Source organism: Pholcus phalangioides, unplaced genomic scaffold, assembly GCF_987345545.1.
Source record: "Pholcus phalangioides strain wild (caught in Gottingen) unplaced genomic scaffold, Ppha-v1.0 ptg000014l_1, whole genome shotgun sequence".
NCBI lineage: Eukaryota > Metazoa > Arthropoda > Arachnida > Araneae > Pholcidae > Pholcus > Pholcus phalangioides.
In genome coordinates, this window is record NW_028301607.1 from 21,284,922 (window position 1) to 21,302,273 (window position 17,352).

General features: G+C 35.4%; 1 protein-coding gene across 4 annotated transcripts in view; it reads right to left on the reverse strand.

Moving 5' to 3' along the window:
• Positions 1-17,352, reverse strand: part of Vps13D (vacuolar protein sorting 13D) — a 561,523-nt gene that overhangs the window by 346,018 nt on the left and 198,153 nt on the right. For all 4 annotated transcript variants that reach the window (XM_089241869.1, XM_089241867.1, XM_089241868.1 and 1 more), the window contains exons 32-33: positions 10,857-11,069; positions 7,325-7,472 (exon numbers count right to left, since the gene is read on the reverse strand). In XM_089241869.1, the coding sequence (XP_089097995.1) occupies positions 7,325-7,472; positions 10,857-11,069 (361 nt within the window). The remainder of the gene's footprint in view (positions 1-7,324; positions 7,473-10,856; positions 11,070-17,352) is intronic.

Consider the following 17,352-nt stretch of genomic DNA (forward strand, 5'->3'; position numbering starts at 1 on the left):
AACCCAACCCTGGTCTTGACACTTCACTCAGTCGTTTCAGATTTTAGCTGTAAGACAAGGTCTTGATTGATATTAGGTGATATTTTTACATCCTTGAAAAGTTCTGATAATTTCACAGTGGTTCTGTAGATACACTTTGCTGGCAAAGATCATAAATACTGTTTGATTGTAGAACAAAGGCCCAACAGCACATTAGAAGAATGGTTGCCCATTTATATAGACAGTTTATTACTGCTTTCTATAACCTATGAAATAATTCAAGCATAAAGTTTGGTTGAGAATGATAGAGGGTGATAATGTGTTGTTTGTAGCCAAACAGGCGAGTCATGCTTTTGAAGATTGCTGTCTTGCATTGACAGCCATGATCAGTAGTGATTCTGATTGGATAACCAAAGTAATCCAACTAGTTTACCATGTTTTTTGGCCAGTCTTTCAGTATGACTGTCTCTCATACCTATGTCCTTATGCCCCATCTTGCCAATAATTCTTAAAAGTAAATAATTCTTTGTTTGATTCCCAAATGTGCAAGATTATGCAGACTGCATCAAGCACAATATGAATAAAGAATAAAATGACTAATCTTTTTAGTTGACATGTCCAAAATCAGAGTATCTGTTGTCATGAAGAAAGGCTATTTCTTCAATGCTAAGGATGTAAAAATGAGGATAGTGCTTGAGTAAAATCGTCATCCTCTAAGCCAGGGGTTCTTGACCTTTTTCAACTACGACCCAAAATCAATCCATGGACCAATTTTGAAATTACAAAATGCTCTTTCATTTTTCTTATTGATTGGCTGACCATATTTTATGTAAAACTACTTGAAGGTGGTGATTATCCAACAATGCCAATAATTATATGCTGGAATTGTCCATCTTGTTTGAACTCCACAAATGAACTGATATTATATTGATGAAAGCATTGGAAGATAATAGGAGCTTAAAATCAGCAAAACGAAAACTGTGTGTAGGGAGAAAGGAAATTTTTACACTAAAAAGGAAAGATGGAAATGAAATCATTAACATTGTTGAGGAGTTTTATAATACTCTACACAAACATGAAGAACAGAATCGGAACAAGGGAAAGGCAGCAGGAAGAAAAGAAAATAGAGCCAAACTTGTACAAGTAGCACCTGTGCTGAAAGAGGAAGTCTATAAGGCTATAAGATGTATGAAAAAAGGGAAATGTCCAGGTGAAGATGGGATTTTAATAGAAATTATTAAAGAAGCAGGAGAAGAATTTGCCAGTATGCTAGCTGCCTTGTTTTAAAATTGTCTCACAAAATCAGATGTGCCTGAAAATTGGAATAATGCAATGATGGTTCTTCTTTACAAAAAGGGCGAAAAAGAGGATATCAAGAACTATTGACCAATCAGTCTCTCCTATCAGTAATACATAACATCTTCACCGAAGTGCTGACATATAGGCTTGAATCCAAGTTGGATGAAGCTCAACCAAAAGAACAGGCAGGATTTCGAAGTGGATTCAGTACAATGGATCACATCCAAACAGTCAGGGAACTTATAAAGGGACACAAAGAATACAAATTACCAATGTGTATGGCCTTCATTGATTTTGAGAAAGCGTTTGACTCTGTCTTCACATCTGCTGTTGTTAAAGCTCTAGATATAATTGGAGTAGAGAAGACTTACATCAACATCATCAAGAAAATATATGACAAAGCAACTGCAACGATTCATTTGGATAAAGGAAAAGCAAAGTTTAAACTCGGAAAAGGAGTCAGACAGGGTGATACTATCTCACCAAAACTCTCTACAGCAGTATTAGAAGTAGTATTCAGAAAACTGGATTGGAATAAAAAAGGAATTAAAATAAATGGAGACTTTCTCAACCATTTGCGTTTTGCAGATGACATTGTTGTTATCAGCAGTAATCCAGACGAACTAGAGGAAATGATACAAGAATTGGCGAAGGCAAGTATTCAGGTGGGCTTCAAAATGAATCTGCAAAAGACTTAAGTTATGTTCAACCCCTTTGCGTTAAAGAGGACGGCAATCTTACTCAACAACACAGAGATAGAAGAAGTAGAAAGCTATGTATACCTGGGACAAGAAATTACCATGGACAATGGAATCATTAAAGAAATAAACAGAAGGATCAGGATTGGATGGAGCACTTTTGGCAGAAACTGCGTAATTCTGAAGAGTCACATGCCATTATGCCTGAAAAGAAAAGTTTTTAACCAGTGTGTGCTACCAGCACTGACTTATGGAGCTGAAACATGGACACTCACAAGCAAGACGATACAAAGGCTACAGACAACACAAAGCAGCATGGAAAGATGTATGCTAGGCATCACAAGGAGTGACAGAAAATAAATCACTTGGATAAGGAACCACACAAAGGTATATGATATCATGGAAAGAATGAAACGTTTGAAATGGAAATGGGCTGGACATATTGCAAGAAGACAGGACAACAGATGGATCACAAGTATTCTAGATCGGTAGCCCCGTGGTGTTAAACGTCCGAGAAGGCGTCCTCACGTAAGATGGATTGACAAGATCAGGAAAGTGGCAGGAGTCAACTGGATGGCTAAAGCACCAGACAGAGCAGAATGGAAAAATTTAGAGACCTTCAACCAACAGTGAATTGAAAATGGTTGATGATGATTATTATTATTAGTAAATATATAAATGTGCCTAACTTAATTTCATTTCTTTTAGATTTATTACGTGTTAAATTCCATATGCTAAATTTACAGTGTTAATGGGTTTCTTTGCAAGCTTTCTCTACTAGTAGACAATGAAAGTAGAAGAAACTAGTTACAAGCTAATAAACTAACCTGTTTCACAATGAACCTTTGGATTCAACATGTTTTTAGAAATGAATTTAATTCACATAGATACCAGTGAATGATGGGGGAGAAACCATACTTCAATTTTTTTTGTTAAGGGCACACTTTCACTCACAAATGACGGAGGTAAATTAGAGTACAGTAGCATCTATGTTAACGTGTTTGTTTCTCATAACGCATTTAATGGCTAATGAAACAAACATTTTTTCATTCTATTCCATTTGGGAATTAATACATGAGAATAAGCTACCTCTTTTATCCCAATCGCCAAAAACCCATTGTTATAAAATAAGTAAACAATAGCAATTATACATTTAAAAGTTTTTTTTAAGAAAAGAATAAATTTTTCTTTCTCTGGCTTACACATTTTAGCCTTGCAAAAGTGCAAGAAGAACATGGTCTGAGAAACCGCAAAGTAAACAAAGCCATTGAAGAAAAGGGTGGGATATTAACTTTCTGTTCATTTGAATGTGAGTTTGTCTTTGTATTGAATGAGCTTGATTAAGGGTACCATCTGTTGAAGAATATGCAAAGAAGGAAAGGGATATTTTATGGATATTATGCTGAGGTGAAGTCAAAGCAAAGTAATTTGGTTTCCATAAAGACCAAAAGCCGTCTATATCAATATGAAAAGAATTGGCTCTACTCTGGTCTACGAAGTTGTCCAAGGTGGTGTTTGTTGTCATGTTGGTAGCATATTTCGTTCATAATTCAGGAAGAAATCTTGATAAGTTCTAATGAAGTGTTCTTTAAAAAAATTTAGATCTAAATTATGCATTTCTTTTTTGAATATCAAAGTTTTTTTAAATCAAAATTATGTGATAGTTGCCAACAATTTGGACAGTGGTGGATTTATTGGTTTGTCCTATTTTGGCCTGCTTTCTCTGTTCAGTAAGGCACACCCCAACCCCTCTCTTCAATGGCTTTATTTGTTTGTGGTTTCTCAAACCATGTTGTTCTGAAGATGGCTCTCCATTGTGAGGTTGAAACGCGTAAGCCAGGGTTAGCAGGTTTTTGACACATGGCATTTTTTCACGGTTTAAACCGTGGTTTAAACTTTCACATCAAAAACTATCAAAAGCCTCAAATATTGCTTTTCAATATAAAAATTCCCATCGGAAATGCACACGTTAATTGCACGTAATGTTTAAAGTGACTATGTTATACAAAGAATAAATATTTAATGATTCTAAAATAATTTTCTACTCTCTACAGAATTATTTTGCACAAAATATATAGTTTTTTTTCCTTATCAAATATACAATTTGACTAAAGCTAGCATAAACACTGAATGATTTGACATTCCCCGATTCAAGATGATTCTTGACTTTCCAAAATTTCTTCAACTGCTTATATATATGTGTGCATTGATATAAACCATCTGTTGTACTTTTTTTTACAACAGATAAGTGTTTAAAAAAGTTTATTACCTCATATATGTAATGGTGATTTCTATTATTAAATTATCTATATAACCACTGATACTTAAAATGATACTCTTATACTGCATAACATTGAAATATATCTAGTGATCAAAATACTAAATTGTAGGACTAAAATGTCATTTAATTTGGCAATGCTAGCTTGTACACAAAGCTTAAGAAACTGGTGTAAGTTATCCTTAGTCAAACTTAGTTACTCTTACCTCTACAGGAAAGTGGTATATTTACAAGTAATGTATATATAAGTATCAAGTAATGATATGGTATATTTACTACCATTTATAATGCAATGGTTTTCCAATTGAAGATGTATTTGATTTTAAATGTGCAAAACAAATGCTTTGGGTATCAAGTCGTAAGCTCTGCTTTGGTTGAAAATACTTTTTAAAACTCTGTGAATTTATACACCCTGAGCTCTAAGAAATTTTAGATGAAAATAAATTATTTTAATTAGTGTATTAACAGATTCTGTATGAAAATATTTATAGGAAATACTAATTTTGGGCTCAGAAAATTTAAAATGTCAAAATTGATTCTCAGTAATTATAATTCAAAATATACCTTTAATCTACATAAAAGTAAGTATTTTTTATTTAGCATATCTATCAGGTTAAAAAAACTATTTGACGACATTGATCAATACGTTTTTACTGCTTTACTACTGATTTATAGTTTCTGAAGTCTAAAACCTAACTCTGTGATGCCCCTATCATATATATTTTGAACAAGCAGCTCTATTCCGCTTAGCAAATTGAACACAGGTAATCAGTAGCTTAGATAAAATGAACCACAAAACTATTTTATATGTTTTAGACTTATGTTGAAAAATTCAAAATTGAAAATTATAATTTTTTTATTTTAATTATTGTAATAAATTAGTGTTTAAACATAAAACATTGTAATATACAAAGTAGTAAGTTTTTCATCATGTTATATACCTATTGTGTTCAAAACATTATCAAAAAGGATTCATTTTGGTTTTTGATGGTTTTCGACAGTTTAAACCAGTTTTTGATGCCAAAAGGCTCAAAAAATCATGTCAAAAACCTAACCCTGGCATAAGCCAGAGAAAGAAAATTTACATTTTTTCTAACACATCTTACGTTTTTAACCCTGGATCCTACACCTAAAATGCAACAGGAAATTTCCTGGTAATCCAAACTTAATTACCAGGATCCCAGAAGAAAAATAAGGTTGAACCAGATTATATTTATGTACTTAATTGGATGTCGAAGAAATTTTTTATCATGAAAAGCACGCATTTTAAAAGCTTCAATCAATTTTAAATAAAAGTAATCTTATTAATAAATAAATTAATTGAACATTGTATATTTGATAATTAATTTGAGAAAAAAAACTACTTTTATCAATTTCAAAATATTTTTCAGACTAAAAATTAATCCATTATTTTGAGAGTTTCTTCATTCTTTAATAAATTTTTAATCACCACCGGGTGTTAAAATGAGTTCAAATGAAAAATTGAATTTCTTCCAACAACAGAAGAAAATTATTTTTTTTAAGTAGAACTAGGCCAAAAATTCTCTTCCTGGTCACAAAATTATACATTTTAAAATCACCTACAGTACTGATGTACACAAATCTCACTGCTTTTCTGCATTCCACATAAAAATAGCTAAGAACCAAAAAAAGGCAAATAATGGCATATGTACAATTTTTGATTCGCGTGTACTCAAAAAGCAAGGCTTTGCCACATCTGAACTTAGATCGAGTGAGGATGAAAAAGTGATGAAATCAACAATTTTTTCATTGTTTTTTTCCAGATCAAGAAAAATTGTTACAAGGGTGTCTAATAGAATTGGCCAAAGCTATAGTTTCATTACCACAAGGCATAGCTGCCAACTTTAGAAAATGAAAATTCAGGAGATTTTCGCGCAAACCCGTATTTTATGCTAAAACCACTCCCTAATAAATACAATAGGGATTTTTCCAAATAAAATAGGGATTTTCCAAACATAAAAGTTAAAGCGTAGGGAATAAAATCCCTACTCAAAAACTGAAGTCAAATTAAAATAGGGATTTTACACACATGGAAGATTTTATTCCCATTACCCTGGGGAATAAAATTCCTACGCAAAAAACAAGTGAAATCGGAGGCCAAAACTTCAATGATGTAAAAATAAATATTGTGTTCAATCAGAAACGCTGTGAACAAACATTCTGCGCGAATGACCCCAAAATCATCGGAAGATGAAGGAAAACACCGTCAATATTTGAAGAACACTGACTTTTTGTGACTTGATGTTTTTTTTTCACTTCACGACTGATGATGGCAGTCTTTCCATGACCGATGTTTATGTCTGTAACACAACTTGTACAAAAAGGAAAAGTCAGCCCTCTTCTGGAACGTTTCATGAAAGGAAATTCATCGGAATAAGTATCTTTAAAATTGATTAAATATGTTTTTGCTTATCATTATTCATGCTTTGTTATATCGCACGTACGTAACTTCAACAAAAGAAATTTTGACCATATGTGCGTCACTATAATCTTCAATTATTATCCAGGACTATTGGCTGCTAAGCCATTTCCCTGCACGATAAGACAAACAATTTTCTTGTTACCATCAGAGGGTTTGTAAAACTTCCTTAAAAAGAGAATTTCCCCATTTACGACGTGTGACGTCATTTCGAAAGGGAAAAAAAAGAGGCTGCATGCCCCACAAGAAATTCCTTAGGGATTGTTTTCATAAGCGGGGATTTTTTAATGAAGTAGGGAATTTTTAGGGACAATTAGGGATTTTTGTGATTTTCGTAAAAATTTGGGAGATTTAAGAACTTTTCGGGAGATCGAGCGATGAAGCTAAAATTCGGGAGACTTGGCAGCTATGACAAGGCCTCAGCAGTTGCTGTGGCAATAACAATGAAATGTTCAATTTTTGATTTTTAAAAGATTTAGACCTCACAAATGCATATAATCTCTTCCCACACAGCTCCAAAATTTTTCACACTTCATGTGCATTGAAGTTAACATAAGCAATTAAAAAATAATAATATCAATCAAACGCAAGGAAAAAAAGTTCACATAAAACCATGAACAGAAGACCTACCAACAGAATATCCTATTTTAGCATCAGAGACCTCTGCTGGTTTTAATTGATAATTTTTATGATTTTGTCTTGGAAATACTAGAGGTATCACTGAGGATGGTTCAAACTGACCTAACAGGTCTACTACCATCAGAGAATCTAGTGATGTCTGGAAAACGTAAAAGAAAATACATTTGGTGATAAGAATGACATACAAGCTTAACATACATTGTGGAAAAAAAATTAGCTCATATATTCAATAATGAATTCCAATGTACAGTGGAACTTCAGTTAATGAGCGATTCTGTTAAAAAGCAAATTCGCATAACAAGAAAAAATTTCCAATGAATTTTGACTTTCGTTAATGAGCAACGATTCCCATTCTGAGCAAAAATTTTACACTTTTTTGTTCATTTATTTTCACGTTATCACAACTGAACTGATGGTTTTTTGCTTTCACCCACACGTGTTATGTAATTGTGACTAATATTCTCCCCTACAGTCTCCAGTAAGAGTGCCTCATTCGGAAAATGAACACCCGTGCGAGTGTGAATATTTATGATATGAAACTAGCATTGTAACCGCACATATTGTACGCTTAAATTTTTTTTAAAATATTGCTTGGAGTAAACTGTGGGCTGATTACATTATTGAATGTTACTGAGGGTCTAGCTCATGAACAAGAGCCACCAGTTGTCAAAGGGATTGTAGCCTTGGGGAAAACAATGGACTGGAGGTTCATGAGGATGACATCCAAGAACTAGTGGTGGAAAATATCCAGGAGTTGATGATAAATGAAGTCATTTATCTGTTTTGACCAGCAAGAATTTATGGACGGTATCTCATCTGAAGAAGAGAGAAGTCCTTCACATAAAATGAGATTAGAGAGATGTGTAAAATATGGGAATCTGTGCAAAACTCTGTAGAAAAGAACCACCCAAATGAAGCTATAGCAGTGTACCAGCAATGAATCTGTCAAATGATCACTACACTTTCCCATTTTTGAGAAATTCTAAAAAGGAGGCAAAAGCAAGTGTCACTGGATAAATCATCCTAAATGATAGTCCTCTCTCCCTCATCTTAGAGGATGTTAATTTGTAAATATTATCATTAGGGATGGAACAAATAGTGATTTGGTTGAATACTGAATATTTGGCTAATATTTCGGCCGAATACCAAATATTTGGCGGTACTAGTATCCCTGGCTTCAACAAAACTGCAAGGGACCTAGATTTTCCCCCGTTGAACACAGGTTTTTTTGAACACCTTAATAAAGGTTCATTTGACGTTATATGCAATGTTATGCAACAATTTCCATTTGGGCTTGAAATAAAGTAAAAATGAGTTAATGCACATAATTTACTCTATATAATTACTAAACATTTATATCACTTGATTAGATACATTATCAAAAATATATACACTACTGGGGGGGGGGCGCCTTTGCCCTATGGCGTCGAACAACAAATTTTACACATGGTCTAGCAATGGGAAATCCCATTTCCCCGATTTTGTGTGACTTATATATGGATGAGTTTGAGAGTAAGCTATTGAACGTCATGCCATTCTCATTTTATTGAAAATATGTGGATGATACATTTGTACTTTGGGATGGTTCCAAAGATGATTTAAAACAATTATTACTCGTTACGAATGACAGACCCTCACGTTCAGTTCACAGCTCATTTCGAAACAATGAACTTTCTTCCTTGGATGTATTAGTGACTGAACAGAAATCACATTTCCAAAACCTCTGTACATTGCACGCCTTTCTCGGTCTCACTACCACCTTATTCTAGATTGTGTCATCCCATGCAACAGAAACTCTCAGCATTTTGCACTTATGTAGCGAGAGCATTTAACATCTGCTCAGATCACAGAAGTGCCAACTTTTGGAATCCAGAAATCCGGAGATTCTCCCGATGTAGAATAGAGAAATCACGTCTACATAATGTTCATAAAACACAAGTGTTTCCTTTCGTGGATGCTGTCAATGATTGATAATCTTGGATATATGAACTCTTAAAAGCATGATATTTAGCTTTATATAGCTTAGTTTTATATTTTCTTTCTGAAGACATATTTAATCGTAGGAAACAATTTAAAAAACTTCAAAATATAAAGTTGCTGACAAAAAAACTTGTGTTTTCTGAACGGCTGTTATTGGAATACAATAACGATTATACAGGAATTTTGACAACCAGGGTTGAACTTGATAAATGATTGCTGATAAACGCTACGTAAACAAAGTAGCGTCTTTGTCAGTTGCTTAAATGCTGCCACCAAGACTTTTACGTTTGCTCAATAGAAATGACCACAGCTGTCCTCTATGGGTGTTTTCCCTAACAATGACGGCAGTCACTGATGTCACGACAACGTGAAAGCTTACGTAAAATCTAATTTTCTGTCAAAATCTGGAGAAATTTTAACAAATCCGCAGAGCGGGAGGAAGGATGAAAAATCTGGAGTCTCCCGCCTAAATCCGGAGAGTTGGCAGGTCTGAGATGGGAACACACCAGACCATGAACTAGAAACCATCAGAGCAATTGATAAAGACAGAGGGTTCAACACCAAAATTGTTGACGAAATGAGTAGAAAATTCATGAAACCTACAAGAGGTACTACTTTGGAAAATATCACAGAGAAACCACTTAAAGTAAGTGTCATTGTACCATACGATCCAATAGTCTCAATCAAGATCAAACTGATTCTGAAAAAGTTTAACCTATTTACCATAGATGTGCCTACTAAAAACTTTAGTTTCAAACCCCCAAAAGATGCTATGCATATATATATTTATTTATTTTATTTATCATCAATAAGATTTTTCAATTCACTTTTCGCTGCCTGACTAAAATTAAGTCCTAAGTTCTTCAACTAAAGGTGTAGAGCAGTGATTTCCAATATGGGTGTTAATGCCCCCCGGGGGGTGATGGAATGTTCTGGGGGCGGTAGAAGCTACGGGTATAATATAGGATTCTATGGATTAGATTGCATTGGGGGGAAGGCAGAAAAAATTTCTGAAGGGGGTGATGGGACAAAAATGGTTGGAAAACTATGGTGTAGAGCCTTTGAATGATTTATGAATTAAAGTGTCACAGTCAATAACAACATTAAACTTGGCTCTACATCAGATATCCAAACTTTTAACAGCTAAAAAATCTTGAGACCACACACTGACTTCTTTTTTTACATGAAATGTTTCTGACTGGATCTTTGTTTTTTTTGAAGAGCCTGGGATGATAGGCTGACAAATTTTTATATGAAATGCTAAAAAGCACAGCACTCTTTCTGTTTCTTTGTATAAACATTAGAAACAAAATAAGAAAATTTAGAAAACCCCTTATAAATGTGGCAATGCTAATCTAGTTAGGATAATTTTAAAATTAAAATTCTGATGTCAATGTCACAATGCATTATCAAAAGGCATTTATTAGTGAGATCTTTCATGACAAAGAAATTTTAGACGCTCATAAATGAAATACAAGTTAAAGTGTGTAGTCACTTGCTATAAAGCCAGTCTAAGCAAAAATACACATGAAGAAAATCTTACTTTCAACAGAATTTCTTCATTTCCATGTTTGTATGATAATGTGAAGTCTTTCATAGTGATCCGAAACGAGCTTCCTTTTTCACTTGACTCTTCAATAATCTCCAATTCCATAGTTTGACAATGGAAAATTATGATAAAATTAAATGGGAAAGTCTTTCTCTCAGATGATGGACACTCTGGTGAACAAAGATCCTCACAATATGGACGGTCCTCCTTCAATGCAGAAAAACTAACTTTCATTAAAATAAACTATGAAAAAAATAAAACAACTGAAGTATCACAGGATAAATTTTTTATATTAAAAAAAAACTTGAAAATGTTTCTGAATTATAAATTCATTTATAATTATTGGGGCTATTCAAGTATTACGTCAGCAGAATTTTGGCCATTTTTAACTTCCCCCACTCCCTGTCAGCAAAATTAAGCTAGCTGAGCCATCCTCCTAGACTGGTACTGGCCCATATCTGGGATACTTTGCTAACTCCACAGAAGAATATGCAAGGGCATAAAGAGCCGAAATAAAAATAAAAAAATAAAAATATTTCTAGTAAAAAAAATTAAATATAGAAGAGAAAATCTACAGATATAAAATTGATTTTCTGTGTGTCTGTATATATGTTCTCTATACAAATCTACAATTTTAGATCGATCGTCGCCAAATTTTGCTTATATAACAAATGGGACCTGACTTAAACGATAGGCTACTTTAAAAGTTTGTCTGACCTGGGCAAATGCCCAAAATGGGTGAAAAACTTTTTGGGCTTGAACAATCACTTTCCGAACGTTTACTTTGGTTACCATGGTTCCCTAGCAATGCGTTTCAGACATGCATATGCCTTTAAAATGGTTTGTCACTTCTTTAATGGTGCCAGTACATGGAGAAAACCATGTAACATAAGGTATTGTTGCTAGGAGAAATGGAAATCCAAGCTGTTACAAGCCAAGTCAGTATCATAGAAAATATCTCTGTCTTGAGAAGTGATGCAGTACACCTATCTAAACGCTTGATTTTTTGTGTTTACAACAATTCCAAATTATTTTTACTTAGTGCTGCGTAACCAAAATGCCTCCAAAAAAAAAAAGGCGATAGGATTTATCAATCAAAAAACAAAAAAAATCAGATTATCCAGGAAATCTGAGTTGTTGCAAAATTGGAAATAACGACTTTGTGAAAACCAAAGAAGAATTGAAGTACTGAGAACCGTCGAAACCTTTTGTCGACGACAAGAAAACAAAAGAACGGCTATATTTCCGTAATCGGGTTTCATGCCAACTTGGCAAATTTTTTTTATCGCCAATGTGTGATACTTGCTTATATGTGGTAGCTGTGTTGGATTAGCTCTATGTGATGTCATTGCATCTTGTGACGTCACGAAAATGCAGCAAAAGTCCATTTTACAATTAAATGAGAACTAATGAATTGAAATTGATTTATTATAAGTGTCAGATAATTAATAATAATTTATATTTATTATAAATATAATTATTAACAATTGTAATTAATAATTTATACTATAATAATAAGAAATACAAATTAATATAATAATACAGAGTAATATTATTGTAATAATTATTTTGATGTATATAACCTATGTCATATTTATAGTCAGTAATTATAAGTTATTATAATTATTAATTACTTCATTGGACTGTCGGTACATTCCTTTCGTCAGGTTTTATCCTTACTGAATTACAGATCTCTTGGTGCTGTTGGAACAAAGTCAATATTTACCCAGGGTGACCGAGCGTAGGGAGGGAGCTGTGCCCCCCGCCCGAAGGGAGGGTCGCTGCAGCCTGCTGTGGCGAGGGAGTGAGCGGGAAGCGGATATATCCGCAGGGCAAGCAAATCGCGCCGCATTACTTGTTGGTCGATTTTCTTGCTACAGGGGTTTTCTACAGGTATCATGGTCATTTTATCAAGAATGACCATGAATGACCATCTTGCTTGAACCAATCAAACAAGAAAATCGACCAACAAGTAACGCGGCGCGAGCTCCCTCGCCACAGCAGGCTGCGGCGACCTGCCCTTCGGGCATGGGGGTCGCGGGGCACAGCTCCCTCGCCCTGGGTAAATATTGACTTTGTTCCAACAGCACCAAGAGATCTGTAATTCAGTAAGGATAAAACCCGACGAAAGGAGAAAATAATCTTTCAAAATTCTTTACGGATCGGTGCGACCCTTTTCGTGGGCCATACGAAGTACAGCCTACAGCAGGGGTAGGAAGTGACCAAGTCCATTTCAGAGCAGCTTTGGAGCAGCAAAATTCAGGATTTGGAGCAGTTTTGGAGCAGCAAATTCAGGATTTGGAGCAGCAAAATATGGGATTCGGAGCAGATATTTATAAATTGGAGCAGTGAAATTGACAAGAATATTTTCGTTAACCCTCAACCCTTTTCAAAATAAAAGTGCACTGTCTTTTGTTATCAAACATGTTTTCGTCAGCTTGATTTTTATTTTTGGTGTTTTAGGCTTTTGACACCTTGTTTGAAAGAGCGGCTGTCATAAAATTTTTTGCACCCATTTATTTAAGATGATTTTTGCTTACTGAGGGCACTATCTGCTGCCTTGAACAGCAGCACTTCAAATGAGTTAAAATAAGTTTTTAATGGAAAGAAAGAAACTTGGAAAGAAATTGTTGCAAAATGGGAGAGAATTTCGGAAGAATCAACTCGATTTTGGCGATTCAGCACTCATTATATGGCGAGATTAGCGATCTGACGATCGCTATTTGGCGAGATTGACGATTTAACGCTCGCTATTTGGCGAGATTGACGATTTAATGCTCGTTATTGGGCAAAGTTTCTAAACTAACATTCGTAATTCGGCGGACATGCGCTTTTTACTACCGTAATGAAAATTTTTTTCACGAAACATCGGGATTTAACACAATCAACTACAGTAATTTCTGCTGCTTCCAGTGACGACTTTTTTTTTTAAACGAAAACACTCGAATTTGCACTTTAAAGATGAAAGGCATTGCAAACCATCTTCAGTTCCACGATCACGGACAATATCGGGGTTTCGCGATGGAAAGCCTGATCAGGGGCCGATAGTTTAAGGCGATAGTTTAAGTATAGTGGAATAAAATACGCTCTTCTCGTAAAGAAACGTTTCGTGGCTAGCAGGAACAAAAATTTTTTGGCGCCCTTTCCGAAATTCCGGACATACTGAAGCAAAATTCGCTATTTGGAGCAGAAAAATGCAGAAATACGCTATTGGAGCAGGATGACGCAAGATATTAGTTTTGGCGCAGCGCGGCGCAATTGGCGCAGAGTTCCCACCCCTGCCTACAGGTGTCAGAGCATGCAATATTATTTGTACTTAAAGATATAGGTATAGATGCATTTATTAATGACCTTTATACTGTTTTCTTAGAATATTTATTTCATTAAATAATAACTAATGTTATTATGTAATAAATTAATGTTATTCATATTAATCAAGTGACGTCACAGTCTGGCCAATCGCTGTCGTGGTTATAAATATCATCAAATACAGTGAAATTCAAGTATTTGATTCGTCAAAGCCGCACAGGTGGTCAAGGGCGTCCAAATTCCAGATGTCAACAAAAAAACAAACATGGCACCCCGGTGGAAGACTATATAGCCAGAATAAAACACTTATATTACCTTTAATTTAAATTCATCGCTTCAATAAAAGATTATCATAAAATTGATGAAAGGTAATTATATATAACAATTAAAGTTAGTTTCAGTGTGTGGCATGATCAAAAACTAATAATTTAGTGAATATCATGGCTTTATGTCTTACTAGGGTTGCCATAGCTATAATTCTTGAGGAATTATGGGTAATATAAAACTCACCAAACTTGTTACAGAGATTTCGCCAAGTTGGCAGGAAACCCGATTACGGAAATATAGCCAAAAGAACTCTAGCAGCAGGAGCCGTGGAAACAACGAACAGATACAGAATTCGACTAGAACAAAATAAAACAAGAACCGCTGCAGCTAGAAGAGAAGAAACAACAGATCAACGAGTGAACTGACTTGAGCAGAATAAGAAAAGAGCCACAGTAGCCAGAGAAGAAACGACAGATCATTGAGTGAGCCAGCTGGAGCAGGATCGGACAAGAACAGCAGCAGCTACAGTAGAAGAAACAGCTCAGCAGTGTCGAGATCGATTAGAAAGAGGCCGTAATCGTCATGGCCAATGAAAAGAAACAGCATCTGACTTGAAATTGGCAGCATTCAGTTATAATCCAAACTGCAATTATCAGTACCATCCTAAAGTAGTAATTGGAAAAATAAATTAGAAATGTAATTATTGTCAAGCTAATAAATTCAAAACTGAATCACCAGGAATGTGTTGCTTAAATGGAAAAGTGAAAATATTGTCATTAAATGAACCTCCGGAACTATTCCTTTCTTATATTTCCGCACAACATCAGAATCAAAGCATTTCTTGCACAATATAAGAAAGTACAATTTATGCTTCCAAATGACATCTTTTAGCACAACAGCAACTGTAAAAGAAACAGATTTCATGCCAACTTTCAAAATTCAAGGTCACAATTCAATGATGAGAGATCAGTGTTCAAACCACATTTTAAAATGTTGCGAACTTTTCCATCAATTTGTAGTTGATAAAATTTTGTAGCAAAAATTGAGAGAGAGCGCCTTTTTTTCATAAGGTTCAACCAAAAGAAGCTACGAGTGGATGACTACATTCACTTGAGAGATGCCATAGCTAGCAATGGAAATGTATCAGACATCGGCCAAACACTCATTTTACCGGCTACATTTACCGGAAGTCCACGCCATATGCACGAGTATGCTCAAGATGCTATGCCTTACGTTCGATCATATGGCCGTCCAGATCTATCCATCACCTTCACGTGTAATCCTGCTTGGCCGTGAAAGAAGAACTTATGGTCGGTCAAGTGCCAAGTGATAGACATGATTTGACCGCAAGAGTTTTTAAACAAAAACTGACAAAGTTTATTGGCGTAATAACCAAGAATTACGTTTATGGAGAAAGTCGCTGTTGGATGCATTCAGTCGAATGGCAAAAAAGAGGACTTCCCCATGCTCATATGGTTCAAAGATAAGATTCGTCCAATTCAGATCGACAGTGCATATCAGCGGAACTTCCAGATCCAAAAAAAGATTCTCTACTGTTTGAAGTCATTTGATCATTTTTTTCGCACCACGGTCATTTTCTGCACACGAGGGCTAATTAGACCGGGACCTACAATTTATTGCCGATTCCGAACGGCATGCTTGTTTTACATACTCATCGAGAGGTTGGCGCGCTAACCCCTCGATGGGGTCCTCCCTGCAGTAGCAATTTTTTGCTGCAGTCAAATCGTCGTTTTTTGTTGTCCCCCTGTGTCAGGAAAGTTTTCTGACAACGATGAACCGGGTATCGAACTCGCGACACCTCTAAACATCCTTTGGTACTTTAGGCGAGCATCTTATTGACCGGGCTACCGTGCCCCTACTGTTTGAAGTCATTACGAAGAATATGATTCATGGACCATGCAGAGCCCTTAATCCCAATTCGCCATGCATGAAGGATGGAAAGTGCTGAAAAAAATATCCCCGGCAACTGAGGCATGAAACTGAAACAGGAGATGATGGCTATCCTCTATACAGAAGGCGAAAACCTGTAGACGGTGGACACACAGCAAATATCAAATCAAAAGTGAACAACAGTTGTAATGAGATTGAAGTGGACAACAAATGGGTCGTACTGTATACTCCACTGCTTTCGAAGATGTTCCAGGCTCATATAAATGTTGAAGACTGCAACTCTGTAAAATCAAATACATTTGTAAATATGTCAACAAGGGCAGTGACATGGCGGTTTTCGAGTTAGATGACAAAAGTAGGTCAAATGACGAGATCACAAGATATCAAATGGGTAGGTATATCAGCACTAATGAAGCAATTTGGAGGATTCTAAATTTTCCAATTCATGATCGTTATCCACTAGTTCATCTCAGCGTTCACCTAGAAAATGGACAACGAATCTATTTCACTGCCGAAAACGCATGAGAGAAAGCTGCCCAACCCCCAAACACAACATTGGCAGCCTTTTTCTTTTTGTGCCAACAAGATCTATTTGCAAAAATGTTGCTTTACTCACAAGTTCCCAAATATTACACATGGGACACATCAAGAAAAATATTCACCAAGAGGAAAAAAGGCTATCCAGTACCAGGATACGATGTTCGAGCAATGGACACATTAGGAGGAGTCTACACAGTTCACCCAAACAATGCAGAGTGCTATTATCTGAGATTATTGCTCCATACCATCCAAGGTCAGACTTCTTTCACGCATCTGGAAACTTTTGAAGGAGAAGTGTGTCAAAAATTCAGGGAAGCATGTCAGAAGCACGGTTTGCTAGAAGACAACCAGCATTGGGAGATGACATTATCTGAAACGTCACTCGTGTCCTTTCCTGCTCAATTGCAAAGACTTTTTGCAATCATACTGACAACTTGCAGCCCATCTAACCCAAAAGATCTGT